Source organism: Natrix helvetica, assembly GCF_964273705.1.
Source record: "Natrix helvetica genome assembly, chromosome: 7".
NCBI classification, from domain to species: domain Eukaryota; kingdom Metazoa; phylum Chordata; class Lepidosauria; order Squamata; family Natricidae; genus Natrix; species Natrix helvetica.
Genome location: NC_138558.1, coordinates 20,013,615 through 20,039,023, shown reverse-complemented (window position 1 = coordinate 20,039,023; position 25,409 = coordinate 20,013,615). Strand labels below are relative to the sequence as shown.

At 36.8% G+C, this 25,409-nt stretch overlaps 1 protein-coding gene across 2 annotated transcripts in view; it reads left to right on the top strand.

The window, feature by feature from the left end:
* Positions 1-25,409, top strand: part of STPG2 (sperm tail PG-rich repeat containing 2) — a 199,041-nt gene that overhangs the window by 35,214 nt on the left and 138,418 nt on the right. Inside the window, exons 7-10 of one of the 2 annotated variants that reach the window (XM_081960212.1) lie at positions 5,455-5,559; positions 7,818-7,977; positions 12,559-12,722; positions 15,621-15,710. In XM_081960212.1, coding sequence (XP_081816338.1) covers positions 5,455-5,559; positions 7,818-7,977; positions 12,559-12,722; positions 15,621-15,710 — 519 coding nt within the window. The remainder of the gene's footprint in view (positions 1-5,454; positions 5,560-7,817; positions 7,978-12,558; positions 12,723-15,620; positions 15,711-25,409) is intronic. The other variant, XM_081960213.1, reaches the window with a different exon arrangement.

Below are 25,409 nucleotides of genomic sequence, written 5' to 3'. Positions count from 1 at the left end.
AGAGGGATGGTTCCACGCAAGAGGCAGGCAAGCACACGTGTGTCCACGCAGCTCCATTTGTATGGTTCCACTTCTGCGGCTCAGTTTGAAGGAATCAAGGCCTGGTAATGGGCCATGGCATGGGGGTTGGTTTACTGTATACATTTGTGTATAAGTTATCAATAGATAATGTGACCATCGAATTTTTAACCAAACCACCATGAAGAATGGTAAATAAGCCAGTCCTCAAAAGTTTTGTATGTTTAAATTTTTACGACTGGCTTACCACTGGGTGGCACATTTTTAAATGATATTTGGGCTTATATGTGTACTTGAAAAAAACATTACTGTAAAAACTCATGGATAAGCTCATTGGATAAGATGAATTAATTTTTTGGATGTATTTTGGCACTTAAAATTCCCAGCTTATCGGCAAGTATATGTAGCGTAGTATTTTGACATCCCAAGCTTTCTAAAACTTCATTGTATATTATTGTATGGATCATAAAGAAACTGAATTGGTAGAGTCCTAGTCAGTGAATTAATTTATGGGAAGATTGCTTTGAAGAAAGAATTGAAAAAGCTATTTTGGCAGCATCCTCTGATAAGTCAGGGACAAGTTCACAGTGAATACTTCAAGTTCTCCTTCAATTTTAGGTTTCAACTGGTTTTATTCAGCAGATTAATAGATACGGTCTGTTTTGTTACACATAAGTACATCACTAACCAAACAGAATGGGTTCTCAATGGCTTCCACTGAGTTTTGTATGACACAAGGACAAAGATGCATTCTCAATAAATTGGAGCAACAAGGAAGAGATTGTTTTTCAATACAGAGTTTCCAACTTTCTAATAGATTAGTTTTCAAAAGGGAAATACTTTCAATGAACAAAACCTCTTTCACCTTTTTTTCTTTTTTAAACGAAAAATAAGCTAATGAGTTCTGTTTTTAATTCAGATGACCTTGAATTGTTTTTGGTTCCATTAATGGCTTTTAGAAAATGAGAAAAAAGCAGTGGTACTGCAACAGTTCTGAGAGCGGTTTAAATGGGGGGAAATGATAGAACTACTGTGAAAGGTAAATAGTAATCATGGTTCATTAGTGATTACTGAGAAAGGCTTCTTACAAAGGATAAAATATTTATCTCCTGGTGGAATTTTCAGTAGGTAAGGTCCCAAGATTAATTTTATTTTGATGCTAATTTTCTTATTAATATTTATAACTTCTTAAGTACGACATTCAATCCCTTTAACAGTATCTTTGTATTGGTAGTTCTTTTCTTTATGTCAAAAATACCCCATCCAATGAGTTTATCTACCGTTCTGTCTAAAATAAAGATGTATATCAAGCAATGCAAATAAGCTCTCAATACAAGAAATATGTATTTGTGTTTGCGTGAATTCGCCAGGTAGTTTAGAAACATGCTATTATTATAAAGGGTTTAGCACAGTAATCTGAATGCCATCCTGATATATTAATATTCTTTTGGGTGGTGGGTTCCTCTCAGGTTGGCAATTGATACATATTCCAAAGGCAATATTTTATACCATGAATCATTCATAACCTAAATCTGAACACATTTTCCCTTATATAATTTGATTGATTGCCACAATATGCTTCAGTGCCATAGCTACATAGCATACATTTTACCATATTTAGCTGAATTCAGTCCTTTAGAATTCAGTTACCTTAGTTTTGTCCATATACATAGGTTCACCTCTTTTATTGAAGCACAGGATAGATTTCAGTCTTGAGTTAAGTAAATTTTATGTGGTGATTATATAAATGAATATTGTCAGTTGAAAACTTTGTTATGTTGTGAAGTAGAAGGCATGTTTTAAATAATAACCAACTAAACATTGGAAGCTGTCCACTAAAATTCTTTTTACATCCAAAACTCTCTTATTAACTTAATACAACCTACCTCCAAGAACTCCAAAACTGCCAGAGACTGCTTTTTTGCACACCTCCTTGTGAGGAGTAGCTGTTCGGAACACTTTTGTGATCTCAGTTCCTTTCCTTGTCTTCATTCCAACATGGTCATGACTCCACTTTTTGCAAATCATCTTCAATCTGCTATCTACCTATCTACCTACATTTGTATGCAGTTCAGTCTTTCAGATTTACAGTGACTGACAACAATGTAAAAACTATTAAATATTTACAGTAATTCAACTCTATTTAATTTCACAGATCAAAGAAAAAACTATAGACCTAATGTAGAATACCAAATAATCCACAGGCAAGAAAATCTGGTTTCATATGGTGCACATTCACCTCTAAAGGAGCTTCAGACCTTCTGGAAGATTAGTACTGAAGGGCTCAGCTTGACTTCTAGAAAAAGACTATTCTAGAGTATAATGCCTTTCCCGAGAAACAATGTTTGCTCACTTTACCTCCTTCTTGAACTTTGAGTATCATAAGCAACTTCCCTGTAAGGATCACCTCAACTTTAGTTGGAGAAGGAAGTCTTGAAAGTGCTTGGAAGCAAAACCATGTAGAACTTAATTGATCAAACTAGCATTTTGAATTCGTCTGGAAACTCATTAATAACTATTCAGGACCTGCAAGTGAGACATAAGCACAGCAACTAAACACAGTTAAGATCGGTTTTGGGCCAACTATATTTTTTGAGTATGTTTCCAAAGCAGTCAGACACAGCACATTGCATAAGTCTAACTACATGTTAACAAGGACATGAGTTACAATAGTCAGATTTTCTCTCCTCTGAGCAAAGATCCAAAGTCTCCACCTGGCCATTCAGAACTAACAATGTTTCTTAGAGGACTTCTGAACTGCAGGCTTGCTGCTTCTAAGATAGTACTACTCCTCAAATGACAACTGATAGAGTGTCAAGGTTCCAACTGACAAACCAACTAAGCAAGCACGGTTGAGATGTTTTGAACTCTGAATGCAAAACTTCATTGAGTACATCATATTGATGCAGATTGAAAGAACTCAATAAAGTTTTGCATTCAGAGATGGAAACGACTTAACGGTGTTTGCTTGCTTGGGTTCATCAGTTGGAACCTTGACACTCTTTCAGTGTCATTTGAGGAGTAGTATTATCTTAGAGGCAGCAGGTCTGCAGCTCAGGAGAACCAAAATAATAAATAATAACTATTTACTTTACTGTATTTTGTCCCATCCAGCCCTCAACAACCTCTAGACCAGTGGTTCTCAACCTGTGGGTCGGGACCCCTTTGGGGGTCAAATGACTCTTTCACAGGGGTTGCCTAAGACCATTGGAAAACACATATTTTCGATGGTCTTAGGAACCGAGACACCAATTTTATGGTTGGGGGTCACCACAACACGAGGAACTGTATTAGAGGGTCACGGCATTGGGAAGATTGAGAACCACTGCTCTAGACACTGGAAAAAGATTTTGATGGCATCTTCAGCTGGGCCAAAAGTAGCACTATGAAGCTGGATATTACTAGCATATTGATGGTAGCAACAGCACAGACTATATACCTCTTCACAGTGCTTTACAGCCCTTTCTAAGTGGCTTACACAGTCAGCATATTGTCCCCAACAATCTGGGTCCTTAGTTTACCGACCTTGGAAGGATAGAAGGCTGAGTCAACCTTGAGCTGGTGAGAATTGAACTGGCAGTCAGCAGAATTATCTTGCAGTACTGCATTCTAGCCACTGCACCACCACAGCTCTATGGCAGCATGCCATAAATTGGCAGTTGTTACCTCTCAGTGGCTTCATGTAAATGTTAAGCAGCAATGATGAAAGAACCAACATTGTGGTACCTCATAAAAGAGAGGTCATTAGAGTGACGTCATCCTTCACTGGCACCAGAACTCGCTTCTGAAGTAGGAATGGAACTATTTTGCTTCCAATTCCCAATCCTCTTAGGTGATCCAGGAAGATATTTCCAGTGACAATGAAGGAAGATGTCAATCTAATGGCATTTCTCTTATGGGGTATCACAAGGCTGGTCATTAACTTGGCTAGACAATGTGCCAGTCAGTCAAGAGGAATCAAGACTTTGGTGAATATGAATATTCTTCTTGGCAGAATGCTGATTGAAATGGGCATAGTTGCCAAGCAGGAGCAACTCCTAAACATCCCTTCACGAAGGAATTTACTAAACTGAACAATGCAGCTAGCTGACTGTTGTGGCCCAGCCGGTGCCGCTGTCACCAGACTCCGAGAGTGATACTCCATACGAGTCAGCTACAGAAGAGATGTGCGATCCTGGACAGGATTCGGAGGCTGAGCAGGAATCCGAGAGTCTGGTCGGCCACCAGGTGGCGCCAGAGGCATGGAGCAGCGGTGAGAGCGAGAGGAGGAGGACTCCCGATGCCCTGCCTTGGAGCAGCGGAGAGGATAGTGACTCAGGACTTAGTAGGGCGTTTCGGGATGCTCGTTTCCGGCGCGCCCACAAACGCAAGGAGCGTGGGCGTAATTATAGGCAGTAAAGAGCTCTCAGGTGCTGTTGGGAGACGCCCTTTTTAGGTTTTAAAAGGGTTGACTCTGGACAGGCTCTGCGTAGCAATCAACAAAGGACTTTGGACAGCAACTCTAGTCTGGGATCCTGGCAAGCTGGATTGCTGCTTTTGTGTGTTCTGTCTTTGTGAGTTCTGTCTTGGTGGCTTGCTGCCACAAAGCCTCTTGTCTGTTGGTGTAATAAACCTTGTTCCCTTGTACTGTTCCGGAGTGTGTGTACTGTGTGGGCAACGGAGGAAGGGGGGTCAGAACACTGACAGTCTGCTGACACAATGTGATACTAGGAAGGAGAAGCATTGGAATTTCGTCTCCATTATTGTTACAGTGTAGAGTTCAACTTGAGCTTGTATTTATGCTATTAAGTTCATTATTGGCCTTTTGCTACTAACAATTCAACTGTAATTTCTGATATTTCATCACCTATAGCTTTTTGATAAACCAGTGTGAGCATTTGAATAAACCAATGATTGGTACACAGAGATCGTTCGGGTGGAAACTTGTTGAGAATCCAGTTACCGCAGTTTCTAGAAACTACCTAGATCAGATTGCTGAGCATCAACCACAGTGCAGTCTAGAAGTTCTTTAGGTCTTATTAGATTTCTTGGCTGGACTTGCCTAATGTTTTCTTCTCAACATTTTGAGAGTTTATGCGCCTATCAGTTTCTGTTCTATACATGCATGATGCATCAATCTGATGAGAACTTTTATAGCAAACCTTCTATACCCCACAGTGAAGAGCTATTTTTTGTAGGGGGCATCCAGCAAATGCAAAAGAATTATAGCATATGATTGAGTGAAGCTGATTTGGTGACTTATTTTTGACTTGACATTTGTTGATTAACTTGTATTACAAGTGACCCAAAAAATAACTGCAGTTTTTAACTTCATAAACATTAACAATTGTGTTTAAAAACTTCAGTAATCCTTCAGAATTAGGTCACCCTGAAATTTTAATGGCTGTCATACATTTGGATGTTTCATCTATTTCCCCGCCCCCCCCTGTTTTTCAGGGTGTTCCAGGTCCTGGCCAATATAATATAAAAAGTGAGTTTGGGAAGGCAGGTAGCATCATGAAAAGTGAAGCTCAGCATGTTCCTTTTCTTTCTCTTTCGGAGGTAAGATGTCTTATGTCTCTTTCTTATTTGCAACTTCCTTTAAATATCATTGTTATTAGCCTATCTGGGAAATTTGAAGAACAGTTTTATGGGATTTTGTTTGCAGAGGAATGTCTGCAGTTGTTTTTTGTGTGTGTGATATTTACAAATACGTTAAATAGAACATGATGGCGGCAGATAGACTATTTGTACAGAAGTTCCTATAGATTATAATTATTCACTAGATTATTTATCAGATCCATAATTAGATGTACATTAGATATACAGTACATCAGATCCAAAACACAACTATAACCAGAGATAATTCCGTTACATTCCATGAATTTTTTTTGCTCTTTCTTCCTCCCTCCCTCCCTCCCTCTCACCATCTCCCTCTCTCTCATTCTCTCACTCTCTCTCTCTCTCCCTCCCCACCCCTCTCTCTCTTCCTTTGGAAAGCTAGGAAAGATTCCTAATCATTGAGGCTCATCAATCTGTTAATGGTTCTAACTGCTCTTATGGTAATGTTACCCAAAAAGTAGCGTGCTTGCCAGAATTTCTAACAGTTTCTGCATGCATGACACTGTGCAGAGAATGGAAATGTCAATTCAAAATGTCAAAAGATTGAGAATTATATATAAATAATGAACAGACAACAGAGGAACAAGAACACAAACAGCTTATTTCATTTCATATTCAAAAGCAACCCCTCCCCCCCAATCCCCATTCTGGAATAGCAGTGTAAGGCTCTCAAGCATTATTCGATTTAATTATATGGATCCTTCTTTAGGGTGTTGTGTTCTCTTGGATTCAGGTACAAAAGAATCAGAACTTTTTTTTTTTGCTTATTCTTGGAAAGTAAATTCTTTCCAAATTTGGTTTACGCATTGAACAGAACAGGTTATAAAATATATTTGTTTGATATCATTTCTTAAGTACGGTTTATAATTAAGCTAGGATAAACAGACAGTGAACTCTGGATATGAAAAGTCATAATGTGATTAATATATTTCTTAGCAGTGTTAGGCCCCAGAACTTGAGCATGAAGCTGTCTCCAGTCACCAAACATCTTGCCATTTTTAAATTGCCTTACTTTTGCAGAGTGTTTGCTCATGCCTGTTTTAATATAATCAGAATCATGCAGATGAGATGGATGGAATAGAAACTTGATAAGATATAGATGGATGGATGGATGGATAGATAGATAGATAGATAGATAGATGATAGATAGATAGATAGATAGACAGATAGATAGAGATAAATTTTAATCTCTTATTGCAATGTAGATTTAATAATTATAATAATTAACAAGAATATATAATTAATAAGAAGCAATGGGTGGAAACTAATCAAGGAGAGAAGCAACTTAGAACTAAGGAGAAATTTCCTCACAGTTAGAACAATTAATCAGTGGAACAACTTGCCTCTAGAAGTTGTGAATGCTCCAACACTGGAAGTTTTTAAAAAGATGTTGGATAACTATTTGTCTGAAGTGGTGTGGGGTTTCCTGCCTAAGCAGGAGGCAGGGGGTTGGACTAGAAGACCTCCAAAGTCCCTTCCAACCCTGTTATTCTATTCTATTCTATTCTATTCTATTCTATTCTATTCTATGCTATGCTATTCCATTCCATTCTATCTTTATGCATCTAGCCCTAGTAGCTTAGGAGTGGCTGAAATCCCAATACCCACTAGGTTCTTGCTTCCATGACAATGATAAAAACAGAAGTGGTTTTGCAGGATTGAAGTGCAAGCTGTGCCCCAGTTCTCTGGGGTATGTTCAGTGTCATAATTTAGACAGAAAAGTGACTTATATCACAGTGTTGCAGTGCTGCTTCTTGTCACTAGAGACCAAAGCACTCCTGCTCAAAATGGCTGGTCATGCACTATAAAACATTGCATGAATTTATATAATAAATGTACTTTATGATGTCTCTGAAAGCAAACTTTCTTGGCTACATAGATGAATTATCTGCAAACATGCAGCCTGTGGCATTGTACAAATAGTCCTCAGTTGACCACAAAGGGGAATGGCAACTCTGTGGCTGAGCTAGACATTATGTGACTGCAATAGACTTACAACCTCATTTCTGACACAGTCGTTAAGCAAATTAGCCATAGTTGTTAAGACATTACGCGATTATGAGTTGCAATTTTCTGCCCAGCTTCTCCATTGACTCTGCTTTGCTTATACCGTACCAAAATAGGTCTCTCTTTACTCGGTAACTATATAAGTGATTTGCTTGCTAATTCTATATTAATATTCTCTTGCATTTTCTTAGAGGTTTGCCCCTTCGAAATCTTCTACTCCAGCTCCTGGCACATATGATGAAACACGGTCTGCTCTTGAATGTCTGAAAAGACCGTGTAGATCAAAAAGCATCCCATTTGGCCATACCTCAGTTCGATTCACCGGTGATTCCAGATTGCAGACATCACCAGGTATATCAGTATATCTTCATCCTCTATAATCTGTTAGAAGAGGAACCCTGTAGAGTTTATTGGGCTTCTGATGTCTTTCCCCCTCTCAGTTATTCTTTCGGTCTATTGCCCATGCTTCAGGTTCATAGGTCTTATGAAGTAATTTAGGTTTTTGAACTATCTCTGTTGGTCCATAAATTCAAGTTTGCTTTGACACTGGTAAAATATCACTTATCCAAATTTTCTTTTAAAATGAATACCATATTTTTCAGAGTATAAGAAGCACCTTTCCCCCTGCTAAAAGAGTGTGGAAATGTTGGTGCATCATATACACCGAATACAACAATTTTTGGCCTCCCGAAGCCCCGCCCCCTATTTTTGCAAAAAAAATGGCCTCTTTTCCTCCCTTTTTTTTTCAAAAATTGTGTTTTTGTCTTACTTCAGCCCTGCTAAAGTCTGCAAAGTGCTGCTGGGGGCTGAGGGAAGGCAAACACTTTTTTTCTTACTTACCTCTTGGAAATCTTGGTGCGTCTTATACACCGGTGCATCTTATAGTCCGAAAAATACGGTATGTATGAAATCCATACATACGATCCATTCAGTAAGAAATATGATAAATAGGATCTCATAAGGTGAACCTTTTCAGTTATAGACGTGCAACCTAGCCTTATGCCTTCAGGATAGAAAAAGATGACAAATATCAAATTAGCAGCTCAGTTTAACGGCCCCAACAACACAATAATGTTGTGTTCACTGTAATTTTAGACAATGAAAGTCCCATGTGTCTTCAGTAATCCAAACTTCCAAATCTAGATTTGCTTCCATTTATAGAATAATAGTTAAATAAGTAGCAATATACTTGCATACTTTAATTAATCAATTTTTATTCATGCTGATATTACAAAGGGATCAAAAGGAACATGGTCCTTTACAGATTATATTTATGTTATAATGCTACTTGCATTTTGAGAACACTTTGTGCAGTTGACTGATTTGATAATCGTAATTTGATTTTAATATTTTTTTGCATTGACTTTGGGGCATTATTTATTTAATCATTACTTGAATAATAGTTAGTAAATAATAGTATTTCCTTCCTTCCTTCCTTCCTTCCTTCCTTCCTTCCTTCCTTCCTTCCTTCCTCCCTCCCTCCCTCCCTCCCTCCCTCCCTCCCTCCCTCCCTCCCTCTAACATTTCATGGCTCTTATTAGAAGTATGCTACTACATTAGGCTGCTAGGTCAAACACGACTTCCTGAATGTCAGTTAACTTTCTTGTCATTCAGTCCTTTTCTGATTTCAGAGTTGAATTTCTTACCTCTTTAGCTTGCTACTCCTCAAGGGTCAGATTTTAGTCATTAACCTCCATCTGCTTCTCTTCACATTTTAGTTTTTGTAACACATGGTGGAACGGATGCAACCACTGGGTGCATTTGCCCTTTGGGAAATTAAGAGCAAAATTGGAGGTTGTATTCTTTGCTATGGGAGTCTGCCTGTTTCAGCTGTGTTCTCTTTTTTATATCTCTAGAAATGATACCATAAAATTTTTAATGCTCTCTGTATCAAAGGAAACTTTATTCTGAATATCTCCTTGTGAGAGAAATTGAGAATCAATTTGCAATCAGTTTCAACTAGCTGTGTGTCTTAGATAACCAAACATTGCAAAAGCAACAGAAAAGTTATTAAAAAGGATATTAGAATGCCCAATTATCGGTCTGGTCTGGTCTGGTCTGGTCTGGTCTGGTCTGTCTGTCTGTCTGTCTGTCTGTCTGTCTGTCTGTCTATCTATCTATCTATCTATCTATCTATCTATCATCTGTCTGTCTTTCTGTCTGTCTATCTAATTTCTATGTTGCCTATCTCACATAAGCGATTCTGGTTGGTTCACAAATAAAAAGCAGAATTAAAACAGAATTAAAATTAAATTAAAACCAACTTAAAATTAACAATGGAAAGGTTGAAAGGTTAAAAAGGCCCCGGGGGGGGGGGAAGGGGGAGTCCTTAGGCCATGAACCCACCCGCAGGATTACATATCACTAAATTCTAAGGAGTAGATAAAAGATGAGCTTTTAAATGTAAGTGCATAAGCTTTTGGTCCCAGAATTTTCAAAGTAAATAACTTATTATTATCCAAACGTGGAAATATTCTAGGCTATCTGAAAATATGTGACTTTATTTTACATACTTGCTGCAACTGTCAATGTCACATCTCCATACTCTTTCATCTTTGACAAGGTCACCTTTATTGACAGTCCAAAAGAGCTATTTATCCTTGTGTTGCAGATCATGCTAGTTATCCTAAGATTGTAGAGATCATCAGCACTAGGACACTCACTCCTAAGACAAATAGTATCTATTAAAGTTATTCTCAAGAGTGCTGTCTTTTTTTAAAAAAAAAACACATAACAAAACAAAGCAATGAGTGAGGCTTGTATAGGTAATCAACTACTGAATAGCCTAGCTGTAGATTTTTGGGATATGTTATGCTACGAATAAGCATTCCTTCCACTGTTTTTGAGGGTGACCAAATTCTATCAGATTCTATTTTTGAATTAAGTCTTCATTGTAGAAATGTTTGTCTGCAAGCAAATGTAAATGAAATTTATCATTAAAGGACAGAATGACCTTCCTTCGTTTATTTACCTTGAAAACAGCTTCTGATATATTATCCTTTCTACATTCTTTCCCTTGCTGCTGTCCTTCTGTGTCCTCGAGGACATACCTTTGCTTATGTCCTCTAACCCACAAGAGGTTTGTCATTTATCTTTAACATAAACCTTTTTTTTTTGCTGAACACAACATTTATTGTAACTTTGGAGGAACTTAAATAAGGAATTTCCTGCCCGATGAAGTTGTGTATCACAGGTTCCAAGTAGTTACAGAGTTTCTGCATCAGTATTTTTTATATTTTGATTTATAGTTTTCTTTTCATCTGTTGAAGTCAAGATGGTGTTCAAGGTCTCTGCAGATGGCTTCTCAAGCACGCCTTATCAGATCCAAACCTGTTAAGCTTCAGCTGTTTTGTGACAGTGTAAGCTTTTCTCTGCCATAGTAATAAAATATAAGATGAGAAAGTCATCTAATCTATTCTTTTTCCAGTTTACATTGTGCCTAGAATTAATATTTCGATGGTCTTTTTTGATAGTTGGTTCACTTTTAATACTGAAGTTGATATAAAGTTCTTTATTGATAGGATTCTGTGGTTCAGAGCAATCTATATAGAATGGGTTCCTAATCAATACTCAAATGAGCATTATTGTAATTTGAAATAGGTGGCATATGCTAAAATTGCTTCAAATTGTAATTTAAATTACTGTAAAACTTAAACTCTGGTGCTGGCGAACACTTCTGCGAGTCCCTTGGATTGCAAGATGGTCAAACCGGTCAGTCCTAGAGGAGATCAACCCTAACTGTTAATGAGAAGGAAGGACTCACTGGAGAAGAGCCTAATGCTGCGAAAGATTGAGGGCAAAAGAAGAAGGGGACAACAGAGAAAGATGGAGTCACTAAAGCAATAGGCATGAGCTTAAATGGGCTCTAGAGCATGGTAGAGGACAGGAAGGCCTAGAGGAACGTTGTTCATAGGGTCGCAATGGGTTGGACATGACTTTGCAACTAACAACAACAAAACTTAAACATTTGTACATTAATGTTTATTTGAACCAATATTATTGTACATAATTCAGAGTCACTTTTGGTGAGATGGGTATATAAATTAGATAAATAAATAAATATTCAGGAAAAAACTCTTCATTTATTGGTATGAATGATATTAATATGAAGTATATTTACTTTAAAAAAAATAAAAGAGTGAAGTTATTATATTTTACAGGTTTTTAAAGGAATAAATCTATGAATTATACAATTTATTCCATATAATTATGGAACACTATAGTTAAAATTATAACAACGAAGAAACCTGGTTCTATTCAAATCAAGAAACTCTTATGTCATAAACATGAGTAGAATTACTGTAGCTGTACCTCTGTCAGCTACCCAGAGTCATATTTGTGAGATGAGTGGCCATTTAAATAGTTTTCAGTGAAATAAATACCTAAGGCTGCAGCTCATTTCTCAGCTCCTATCACTGTATTCTGATTCACAAATAGCTAATCTTAATTCTAAGGGCTCAGTATCTTAAACACTGAGCTTATCGATCAGAAAGGTCAGCAGTTCAGCAGATAATAAATCCCTAGCGCCGCATAACGGAGTGAGCTCCCGTTACTTGTCCCAGCTTCTGCCAACCTAGCAGTTCGAAAGCATGTAAAATGCAAGTAGAAAAATAGGAACCACCTTTGGTGGGAAGGTAACAGTGTTCCATCCGCCTTTGGCATTTAGTCATGCCGGCCACATGACCACAGAGATGTCTTCAGACAGCGCTGGCTCTTCAGCTTTGAAATGGAGATGAGCACCGCCCCCAGAGTTGGGAACAACCTTTACCTTTACCTTAATCTTAATTCTAATTGATTTAATCTTATTTGACTGAAATTGAATTATATTTATAGGTTTCAGAAATAATGGTAAATGTGTATACATTATTTTGTTTATGATTTTGGTTCAAGTGAATTTGCTTAATGTAACCAAATTTCATTGTGCACTTGCAGGTCCTGCATTTTATAATATTCTCAATTACCGAATTGCAACGCCCCACCTTAAAAATGTTCTCACAGAGACCAAAAAGAAAGGAGCATTTGGATCTACAGTTCCCCGATTGTTATATTTAGTTAACAGGCAAGCTTTTGCTACACCTGGACCAGCTGATTATCAGGTAACGTTGTTTTTGCCCACCTATCTTTGCTCTTAGAGCAAGGTAATTCTCTTCATGAAGAATCGGTAGCTCAACTACGATTTAACTAAGAGAACCATATGAAAGTCCTACATTTAAAATCTTTCCACATCTGAATGCCAGATATTATCGCTTTCTTATTTTTGTAATTTCTAATAAGAATTATGGATTATTAGGCCACTGATGTGGTCCAATATGGCTTTGTTTATGTTCTTCTGCAAAGAGGCAGACACATGGAGTGATAACTAGTTATTCTGAGTCCTGTGTAAACAGATGCAAATTTATTGTTGTGCTCTCATTGCCTTCATTGTCAATGGTAGTGCAGTGGTTAGAACGTAGTATGGCAGGCTGCTAACTCCGCCTTCAGTTTCGAATTCTATTCTAACTGCCTCAAAGTTGACTCAGCCTTTCATCTTTCTGAGGTCGGTCAAGCGAGGACCCAGATTGTTGGAGGCAATATGCTGACAATGTAAACCTCCCAGAGATTGCTATAAAGCATTATGGGACAGTATATAAATCTAAATGCTACTGCTATTTAGGAATTAGTTTATGTTATTGCCAACTAATATTCGTAGATTTTCTTACACGGGAAAAGACCCGAATACAACAAAACCAGCATATATATATATATATATATGTGTGTGTGTGTGTGTGTGTGTGTGTGTGTGTGTGTGTTGCATTTGTACTGATAAATAAATAAAGGGAGACTGGTATAGATCTATTTCGAGCTAATTAGCTTTCATCAGCTAGCCATACCCTTACTGGGATTTGAACCTGGGCTGTATTATATATTAGGCAGGAGTCTTAGCCACTAAGCCACAGGTTCTCCTCCTTATCAGCTTTAAGCCCACACTTGAAGATGGCAGGTGAGATCCTGCCGAAACGTTGCAAAGACAATCTCAACCTTACACGGGAAAAGACCCGAATACAACAAAACCAGCATATATATATATAGATTGGTGCTGATTATATATATATATATAATCAGATGCTAAATAAACAATTGTGTGACATTTTAAGAATGAGTAAAGGTATTGTCCATAAAACCTTATGCTGCAGGGAACCTGCAATTTCTACGTACATAGAAAGCAATATTTATAATTTGAAAATTCCTAACATTTTAACCCTTGAGAATCACATCCCTCTTCAAAAATGTATTTGTGAGTGGCATAGTTTGCCTTTCTTAAATGATATATTTTTTAATTAGCATAGAAACTCTTATCTTTCACACACATACTCTCATATTATCAAACATATTAAGAATGACTACCTCGGTGTCCATTAACATTCCCTGACAGCTTAATTTAATAGAATTATAATCATGAGAAGGAGGAAATGAATACATATTACCAAATATATTAGATGTAGGGACAATTTTCTTCGGAATATTTCAGATGTAAATACTTTCCTACTTTCCCTTAGATCCTAATCAAGGTGAAATCAAGCTAATATTATATTATAGATAAATTTATAAATGGGTCTCTTGATAGCAGAGGGTAGGAAGTACTTTGAAAATAGGATCATAAAATATTATAAGCCTGTCCTTCAAAATTATCCAGATGAAAAGTTACATAAACGTTCTCCAAGCAGGTAAAATATCACATAAGGAATATCATATAATTATGAGAAATAATATGCTGGTCTTGTTGTATTCGGGTCTTTTCCCGTGTAAAATTGAGATTGTCTTGGCAACGTTTTGGCAAGGTCTCACTCGCCATCTTCAGGCTGGTGTTTTCGGCTTAAAGCGTGGTCGGAGGTGCAATCTTTTTATAAATATTGGGGTGTGTGTGTGGAGTGCTGGCTTTGTTTCAGTAAGTGGATTGATTGGCTGTGTGGTTGTATCATGATTGATAGATTGGTGCTGATTGGTGCTGGCTGTGTGTCCATTGTTGTTTTGTGTTGTAATGGCCTGGGTGTTGGGTGGGGCTCGTTTGTTGACTAAGGCTGGTTTCCAGATGTCTGGTAGGCGGGAGGTATCGTCACGTTTATTCATATTGTGGGGGTGTTTCTCTATTTCGATAGCTTCCACAATTAATCTCTTGTTGAAGTCTTCAGTTTTGGAGATTAATTTGATTCCTTCAAAATTAATTTCATGTCCTGTAGCTTTAAGGTGCTGGAAAAGGGAGGAAGTTTTTTCTTTTTTTTCTTACTGCCCTAGTTAACAAACGAGCCTCACCCACCACCCAGGCTGTTACAACACAAAACAACAACGTACACACAGCCAGCACCAATCAGCACCAATCTACCAATCATGATACAACCACACAGCCAATCAATTCACTTACCTAAACAAAGCCAGCACTTCACCCACCCCCACCAAGATTTATAGAAAGACGGCAGCTCCGACCATGCTTTAAGCCAAAAACACCAGCCTGAGGATGGTGAGTGAGACTTCGCCGAAATGTTGCCAAGATAATCTCAATCTTACACGAGAAAAGACCCGAATACAACAAGACCAGCATACCTACACCCGTGAAAATCTACCAAAACATGTGTGTGTGTGTGTGTGTGTGTGTGTGTGTGTGTGTGTAGCCTTTACATTGCCTTATGAATACTAAGCAGTTTTAGCTTTATATAGAAATCCTTCCTTCCATTTAGCCAAATGCAACTTAAATACATACCTTGGTAGGAGGAAACGAATGAATGTATCACAGTGGGGAACACATGTCCTAAAGATGGGAGAGAACATCAGAGATTTCTTTCTAAATCCTCTCATATACAATATGCTAGTTTTGATGGAATTAATCTGATTTGGGATTTTATAGGTTTTACCGAACAGTACAATACTCATACAAGTGAACTTACAATAAAACCTAATTATTTGATAAACAGTAAAGGCACATCTAGACTTCAAAGTATTGTTATATATTCACATTTCAGATGAAACAAGCTGTGGAAGAATCACATAAGAAGAAAAAGGAATTGTCTGTTTTTGTATCAACAATTGAGAGAATTCCAGTAATCCACTCGGTAAGCTACTTTCAGACTGAATTTCTTTCCTGAATTGTGCAGGGAATAAAAAAAAATGGAGTAAGAGGTAAATTTGCAAGTCATATACTTAAACAGAATGACTCCACTGAAGTCAATATTTATGGGGAACAGGAAATTTTTGCAAGTGTTTAATAAAAGAATGAAGGTAAAATGCTATTGAAATGTGAGCATATTTAAACTATACCAGTAGCCTATAAAATAATGTATTTTTATGAAACTGGTAAACACTGAGTAGTTAAAATTATTGTGACATACACATCTAGCATATTTCTTCAGCTAACAGCTGAAGTGTTAATTAGATAAACATCTGCCTTCCCAATGGTATATAATTGAGAGACAGGTGTTTAATTGAGGCTATTTAAGAAGGGTGTTAATTACACTTCACATCTTAGTCCTCATCCTAACTTGGATTGAAAGGCAACAATTTATCTCTTGTATATTTATTCAAACATGAAATTATAAAATGTAATTGATTATAGGTAATCCTCAACTTACGACCACAGTTGAGCGCAAAATTTCCAATGCCAAGCAGGGCAGTTATTAAGTGACTTGTTCCTGATTTTACAACTTTTCTTGCCACAGTTGTTAACTGAATCAGTGTAGTTGTTAAGTTAGTAACATGTTTGTTAAATGAATCTGGCTTCCCCATTGACCTTGCTTGTCAGAAGGTCACAAAAGATGATCACATGACCCCAGAACACTGCAACTTTCATAAGTACATGCCAGTTGCCAAGTGTCTGAATTTTGATCATGTGATCATGAGGATGCTGCAACATCGTAAGTGTGAAAAATGGTCATATGTCATGCTTTTCAATGCTGTTACACGTTTGAATAGTCACTAAATGAATGGCCGTAAGCCGAGGACTAGATGTAGGTGTAGGAACAATGGTCAAATAATATAGGAACAAAAATTAAAATGCTAATGGCCCCTTTATTTATGGAGATAGAGTTTTAGGATGGATAACATTACATTCTTTAAGGTAGCACATCAAAACTTGATAATTCCCATTCTGATAAATTTGTCAGCTGTTCAAATATATATATATATATATATATATATATATATATATATATATATATATATATATATATATATATATATATATATATATATATATATATATATATATATATATATATATATATATATATATATATATATGCATGTTTTAAGGATGTGTATTTGAAAAGTCAGCCATAAAACATGAATCTGAGGCCCCAAGCCAAGAATGATACATGGTAATTCTTCAGTGCTAAGTTCTTTATTGTTTCATACCTATAGATAAAATATTGCAAGACTTAAAACTCCATTACCTGCATCTACAATATAATGTGTAAACTATTAGGGAGGGGCTGTCTGTACCCTCTTTCTCTCACAGGTAATTTCTGCGCTGATTTGCCTATTCTCTAGAATGCACCCCCTTCTTCCTGGGGATTCATTTCCTCACTGCATCCCATTACAGAATCTTTTGACGAATTTGCTAATTCAACAAGAATAATAATATTTGGTTCTTTATTAAGTGGTTTCGCTAAAGCCAGGCTACTTTTTATAACAGGTAGTCCACCATTCCATATAGTTACTTCTGGAGTGCAGAATTTCCGACCTTCCCATGGCTTTCACATCTTGCTATCAGATTGCATTTGCTAAAAAAACGTTGTAGACTTATATAGTGTTGTAGACCCTTCATTTCCTTATCATGGGACACAACCCAGTCTCTTTATTTTCAAAGCACAGATTAAAAATTCTTTTCTTTTCAGTTCTTAGTATCTGATTCATTACTCAAAATTTAAATATGATTTAATCTATGTATGGATTTTCAAAATGTTTATGTTTTCTTCAAATGCTATGCTTTGTTTTTTTGAAGCACATGGAAAAACAAATTCTTAAGAGCTATACATATACTGTATATCTATATCCATATCTATATATATTTACATCTCTCTCTATGTAACTATATCTATATCTTTAAAAAAAAGCAAGATTGATTTAAAATTATATCATGAATGTCTTGCCTACTACTAGAACTTTGTATCTAATGAAGAAATCTTATATTTTATTCTTGTAGAATTTTTTCAAATAATGCATTAAAAAGGAAAGATAAGATACAAATGAATAAGATTTATAATGAAAACCAAGTACTAGTTTTCTTCCCCCCCATTTCCTATTCTTTCATTTTTATCACTATTTAAAGCTCTCTAAGTAGTTTATATGTTAAAACAATGCACATTATGTATTAGAATAGAATGTGCACTAAAAAATATAAAGTATATTTGGTAATCTTAACAGTATTTTCATAGACAGTTCTGGGCATGGTTTTCAGGTACTAAAGACTAAAGTATATCAAAATACTGAAAATCAGTAGAGCCAGTATTTCTTATTGAAGAAAGAACATATACACTTAAATCCCATTTCAATGTGCTTAAACTTCATTCAGCTCGTATTGTTGAAAAATAATATCCTCGCATTTATATTAATTAACAATATATATTAGTATCTGGCCTCATGCGATAAGTTATGACTTATGATGTTTTAATTGACTATAATGAACATTGATGTGATGGTTCATATAATAATGTGCCACAAAAATAATATGTTGCACCTGACCTACTATAGTTTTTTAAATAAAAATATAATTTAAAGGTTTTTTGAAAAAAACAACTTATGTATAAAAGCCATTAAAAACTCTGAATACAATGAAAATAGAAGCAAGCTGTATGTGCTGTCCCAAAATTAATTACAGAAAATTGCCATATAAAATTCTTAAGATGGCAGAATAGAGTGCAAGTCCAGCAGTAATTATAAGGGCAGGAAATTTATTTATCTATAATTTTGATGTATATCTACATTATTAATATTCATAGTACAGTGTTTAAGTACCCTATTTGGATTAGGGAAGCTATGTTCTTGCAAATGGCTTGAGGCGGCATTGCCTTTTTTCCTGTGATCCTCTAAAGAATAGAACTCTATTACTGCTGTTAATAGCAAAAAGATCATAGGACTCCTCAGACCATACAAGAATACCTTATTAATAAAGGCAAGGTGAGGAACAGGACTGTTGTAGCCCAGTGGTTCTCAACCTTTTCTTCACCACATGACCCCCCTTTAAATACCGATTGTGGCCACGGACCATGGCCATGGTCCCCCAAGACTTAACTCAAGATTTACATCATAACATTTCTTCAAGCCTTCACAGATCCCTTGTGATGATATCGTAGTCCCCCCAGGGTTCCACAGACCATAGGTTGAGAACCACTGTTGTAGTCAATTCCTTTAATTTTACAATTACCTTAGGTCCATGTCCTAATTGGAATTGTGTACATTATCGATTATTTATATGTACCTATTTTTGACGAGTGAACGACAACCTTACTGTCCATGAGGGTAGTTTTTATCTGTTGTATCCGTTTTATCAGTTCTGCCAATGCAAACAAAACTATGATTTTCTTACTTTTAGTGGGTAGCCTAATGGGATTCTGCTCCTTCCCCAGGGTTGCGTGTCTTGCATATTTATCTGAATTGGTTGTTCTCAATATTTCTAAAGTATGTATATAATAAATCAAAATTGTGGAGCAGGATGGTTGAAGATTGGTTGATATTTGGATTCAAGAGCAAACTTGAATTAACATATATCTCAGGGATTATTGTTTTACCTGCAACATTTTCTCCCTTTTGTTCCCTGAATAAAAGATTATATGCACTTGCTAAATGTTCTACCATTCACATCCATTCACAATTGTCATGGATTGAGCATCTATTCACACAATTGGAAATGAGAAAATAATTTATATTGAGTACATGGGAATGAAACAGTATCTTCGTACGTATATGCATATTTTTAAATCTTGTACAATATAGGAAGCTTCCACATTAACTAAATACACTCCACTGCACAACATTTTCCCCGGTATCACCATTTCTTAATAAGCACGATAGCATGATAACTTGATAATAAGTTAATTAAACAACATTTAGGCACATTTTAATGAGGTTAATGTTATCTCTGCACACCTTTGGTGAATGTGGGGATTGTATGAAAAGGTTTGTTGTGGGTTCCAGTAGTTAGTTTATATTTCTAGATAGCTAGAATTATTGATAAAATGTTTCTAGATAATTTTCATGAAAACCATAGTTTTCCTAATCCATAGAATGTAATTTCCTCAGTTCAGACCTTTACAGGTTAGATGAATCTGGTCAAGAACATTTTTATCAATTAAAATATATTTATGATCCAAGACCAAACATGCCAAAATTAGCATTTTAGCAAATGATATCCTTAATTGAACATCTTATTATTATTTATTTAAGATATAATCATGACTTGATGATCAAAAATCTAGGCGTTTGGTCTTTCACAATAGCTTACAATGTTAACTGCTAAAATAATGAAATACGATTGTTAAATCCAATTGTATTCACTAGTGGTATTTAACAAAACAATGTTTGTAAAAATTAGATGTTGTGGATGAAAACAATCTAACATTTATCACTCACATATTGGTTTGTAATCCTTTTGTAACATATATTATACTGTAAATTAATAGAAGAGATTTATTTATATCAAACAAAACATAATACCGTGTTTCCCCGAAAATACACCATGTCCTGAAACTAAACCCTTGCGACATTTTTCGCGTGCGCAAAAATATAAGCCCACCCTCGAAAATAAACCCTCTGGACAATCCCCCCCCTCCGACCAGGCAGAGCACCGCTCGCCGACCTAGCGGTATCCCGAAGGCACCAAGCCACGGGAATGAGGTGGGGGCAAAGGCGCTTGCGTTGCTTGGTGCTTTCGGGGTACCACTAGGTCAGTCAGCGGCGCTGTGCCCAGCTGAAGAAGGGGGGGTTGCTGGGCAGCTGCTCTCTTGCGAGCGGGCTCCTGAAGAGCCGGGCACAGCCTCAGGGTCGAATGGCTGTGTTGCGCTGTCGCAGCAGCAACGCAGCAGCCATGAGGTGACCAAGCTTATGAGCAGCCGCCCGGCAACCCCCCTTTCCAGCCGGGTACAGCGCCGCTGACCGACCTAGCAGTACCCGGAAGGCACCAAGCAACGCGAGCGCCTGTTCACCGCCCTCCGCGTCCCGTGGCTCGGTGCCTTCGGAATGCCCCTAGGTGAGTGAATGGGGCTCTGCATGGCTGGAGGGGAGTTTCGCAGCGGCTTTTCCTCTCCCCGCTCGCGCGAAGGGCATCTGCGCTGCTGGCGCCGTCCGCCGCTTGGGTTTTTTTTTCAAAGCACGGCATCCATCCTCCGTGCTTTGAAAAAAAAACCCAAGCGGCGGATGGCGCCAGCAGCGCAGATGCCCTTCGCGCGAGCGGGGAGAGGAAAAGCCGCTGCGAAACTCCCCTCCAGCCATGCAGAGCCCCATTCTCTCACCTAGGGGCATTCCGAAGGCACCGAGCCACGGGACGCGGAGGGCGGTGAACAGGCGCTCGCGTTGCTTGGTGCCTTCCGGGTACTGCTAGGTCGGTCAGCGGCGCTGTACCCGGCTGGAAAGGGGGGTTGCCGGGCGACTGCTCATAAGCTTGGTCACCTCATGGCTGCTGCGTTGCTGCTGCGACAGCGCAACACAGCCATTCGACCCTGAGGCTGTGCCCGGCTCTTCGGGAACCCAGTCACAAGGGAGCAGCCGCCCGGCAACCCAAAAATAATAAACCCTCCCCTTTAATAAGCCCAAGGCCATATTTCGTGGGTCAAAAAAATATAAGCCCCTGGCGTATTTTCGGGGAAACACGGTAAGTTGCAAATTTCCTCTGAAGATTTTGAATCTCAGTACATCAAGAAAATGTCTTTCCTTAAAGGCAAATATACATATTAAGATCAGTGCAAGTAGTTGTTATAAGTACATTTATTGATAGATGCGAACTGTTCAGTAATATTAATCTTTCTCATAACTGTATCTCTTCTTTTTTCAAATCTAGGCTTGAACATCTTTTGAAGTTTTATAAAATAATGAACGAATACACACTATTTTTATATTGTAATGAGCTAATTAATTTTGGGCTGACTTTTAATTGTCACATTTAAGCAGCTTGGGATTTATCTGCAACCATATTAATTATTCATTCTTTCTGTTTGAGCAAACCACTCATCGTATTTTTCCCACTCATTTTTGTATTCCAATCACATCCATTTAAAAATCATTTACTTTTGATCCCAATTCTTCCATTTTACTATGCATACGTCTTAAATTATCTTTTCTGCTTCATGTAACTTATTCTGACATGCCCGACTTTTACATAACAGTGGGTGGAAAAATACTCCTATTCCTCACTATTTTAATCACAACATCACAACTACCTCCTGTATGCCTTCCATATATTAATTATCTAATTAGAAATATTTTGCTACTGTTTGAAGAAGCTTCTTCCATACCCTCATTTGTTCTTTTTCCTTATACTATTTGGTTGCAATTAGAAAATTTTATGGTCTTTTATTGCTTTTTTAGACTAGACATTATTTTTTTTTGTAATCATTCTATTTTGCTGCAATTCACTTCTTTGTTTTTCTTCCATATCAATTCCCCTCCCCCTCCCAGTATCCATGGTTGGTACTACCAAATAATGGTCTCTCCTACGTTCAGAATTTGTTATAGCTCATGAATCCTTCACTAATCCTTTCAGCCTTTCATCATCAATGCTGTTCAATTCATTTCTTTTCCATGGACATGCCTGGAAAGACTATTATTCAATTATATATTTGTAACTGAATCCTCCCCGCCCCCGCCCCCCATCAAAGCATCCATTCAACAATCATAAGATTGATTCAGTTTACCATGTTCTGATATCTGTTTCTGTCTCATCTCGTTCTCAGCCACTCATGTTGACTAGTACAATACAATTTTCTTCTGGATCACATTAAGTTAGAATGCCGCCAAACTGTCTTCATTCTACCATTTTTCTCTATTCGCTGGAGTATAACATACAACTTAACCAAGCAATGGATTCCCTGTTTCATATAACCCAGAACAACATAGATGGTATGATATGTGCATAGCCCAAAGGTGAGATAGGTGGCAAATAAATTTAATAATAACAATCATAAATATATTGTATTCCTTTCATTCATAATTCAACTTACATACATACATACAATATATATTCTTTTCTTATTTCTATAACTTTTCTTATTTCTTATTTATTTATTTATTCATTCATTCATTCATTCATTCATTCATTCATTCATTCATTCATTCATTCATTCATTCATACATTTTCTATAGCCACCCAAGTCAACCAACTGACTCTGGGCTGCTTACAGTTCTTAACTATAGAATGATTGAAACATTTTAAAACAATAAAACAATGCCATTGTCATTAATATATCTTTGGACAATTAAGGCATTCAAATAACAATTTTAGGAAGATAGAAAAGGTGATTGTTCCATTACCAACCTTAATCACATCTATGTTACAGAGAGCATTTCTACTATTAAGGACAGTGCCGATCAGTTTTGATACATTATTCTGCCTGTCACAAGAATAAACAAAGGCCATTTTATGCAGGCTAGGATTTTTAATTTAAGAGATTCTCTTGCAAGCCAATATACTGTTGACTTCATCCCATCAGCTAGCAGATCATATAGCATGCTGATACACTCAAGATAATTCAACTAGGACAGTCAGCAGAAACTAGCAGACCTCATCCATGAGCATCAACTAGCAGTCAGAAGATAAAAACTTCTCACAACACATGGACAGATGCAACCACAGTTTCAACTGGAAAGCACCTTAAACCAGGGGTGTCAAACTGGCGGCCCATAGGCCGGATGAATCACATGCAAGCCACACCAACCCCAGCTCAGCGAAGGGAAAAATGTTGTGGCACGTCACATGATGGCAAACACCCTGAGTTTGACATATGTGCCTTAGACCAAGCCAAATTTATAAACACTACAAAATTCTGGAAGTTTAGCACTTAGACAGATCAGCTATCAGTACACACATAAAATATACATAACTGAAAAAGGATTTAAAAAGTTAAGAAAATACCAGAAATATTAGAATGCATCTCCTCCCGAAGCCAACACTCAAACAGGATTAACACCTGTTAAGGATAAACAATTAAGCCAAAAAGAATACCCTAATCAAGGAACTACCAAGGAGAAAACAACAGCCCCATTAACCCTAACAGGGCAAGCTACTATATGAACAAGGAGTAAATCCCACGTTCGATAGTACTGATCATGTTATCTAGCTGGATAATGAATCATCTGCAAGCAAATAATTAAGCTTAGAAAGCACCAAGGAGCTGAAAGTTTAGCTAAACATGTTAATTTAACATGTTTAATTATAGTTTAATCTAACTATATGATTTAGAAAATTCTAATTCTAATTAGACGTTCTAAAAAAGAGTCTATGTACTGCTTCTACATTTGCTGTACTAATGAAGGAAAATATATATATATATTTGTAACTCTAGCTATCTCTATGCTAATTCAAAGACATTATACAAATTTACCTATTTTGCCAACTTTATTTCAAAACATGAAGTGAAACCCCTTGGAGTTATTATTCTTGAAATATCCTTCTTACCTTAAAAAACTGTTGGTTTTTGCTCTTTCAATCAATTAGGTATCTTGTACGTATTGCCTTGAATTGATATATTTCTTTGCTTATCAAAGAAAGCCCTAAAGAGAAAGTTCCAGTATACTCCCCTATGACTTCTATAACAGACAATGATTGGATGAAGGTAGTTCACTTTTTTATGACTCAGTTTAATTTAATTCACTTTCAATTATTTCTGAAAGTGTTACAGTTTTATGTGTTGTTCCCTTTAAGAATGTTTCAACTTTTGATCTAAATGTCAATATGAAAACAGGAATCATCAATTTTGATCTTTATGCAAAAAAATTCAGCAACATTTACACTGAGGAATTGACATGTGCCTCTAGCAACCAGCTGCTTAAGCTTTGTGCATCTTGCTATTTAGAAAGTCAATTTATTTTTGTAAAACTTATGCACTTATATAAATGAATTTGAGACTGCGGCAAAATGAGACACACTAATCAATTCAAACTCAGCAGTTGGCAGCTATTAATTGCCATTTACACACATTTAAATGCAAGACTTGTGATTGCTTTGATTCATAAAATGTTGAAGATGCTTTTTAATGTGAAAAGAAATCCTGCATTCATTTGGAATTAATGAATGATGTTCATTACTTTTTAAAAACACGAAGTCAAATTTCTGAAGTATTCAGCAGACCAAGCAGGTCTGCTTATAAATATGAGATAGTAGCCGTGTAGTATGTAATTTGTAATGGATTTATTGACTGCAGAAATGGGATGATTATTGAAACAGCTTCTATTAATGAGATATTAGTGGATTATTTTCTAGAAGGGCATTTTTAAAAAGCATGTAGCTGCTTAATATATTTGCACTGAGAACTAAGTAATACAGCACCTTTCCTACTTACTTTACTGTTGGCCCAGACGTTGAGGAAATGAAGGATGATCTAAGTAAAAAATACATATTAGAATGCAATGTTTTCATTAGCACAAAAGAGTGTAAAAGATAATAACAGTGCAGTGATAATGATTCACATGATAATGTCTCTGTGAGGGTGAAATTCATAATATATATTATTAGCCTAGAAATTTGTATACTGTTTATCAGAACTAAATGTGGATTTGTATACGTAAAGGAGAGTCAGTTTGGTGTAGCAGTTAAAGCACCAGGCTAG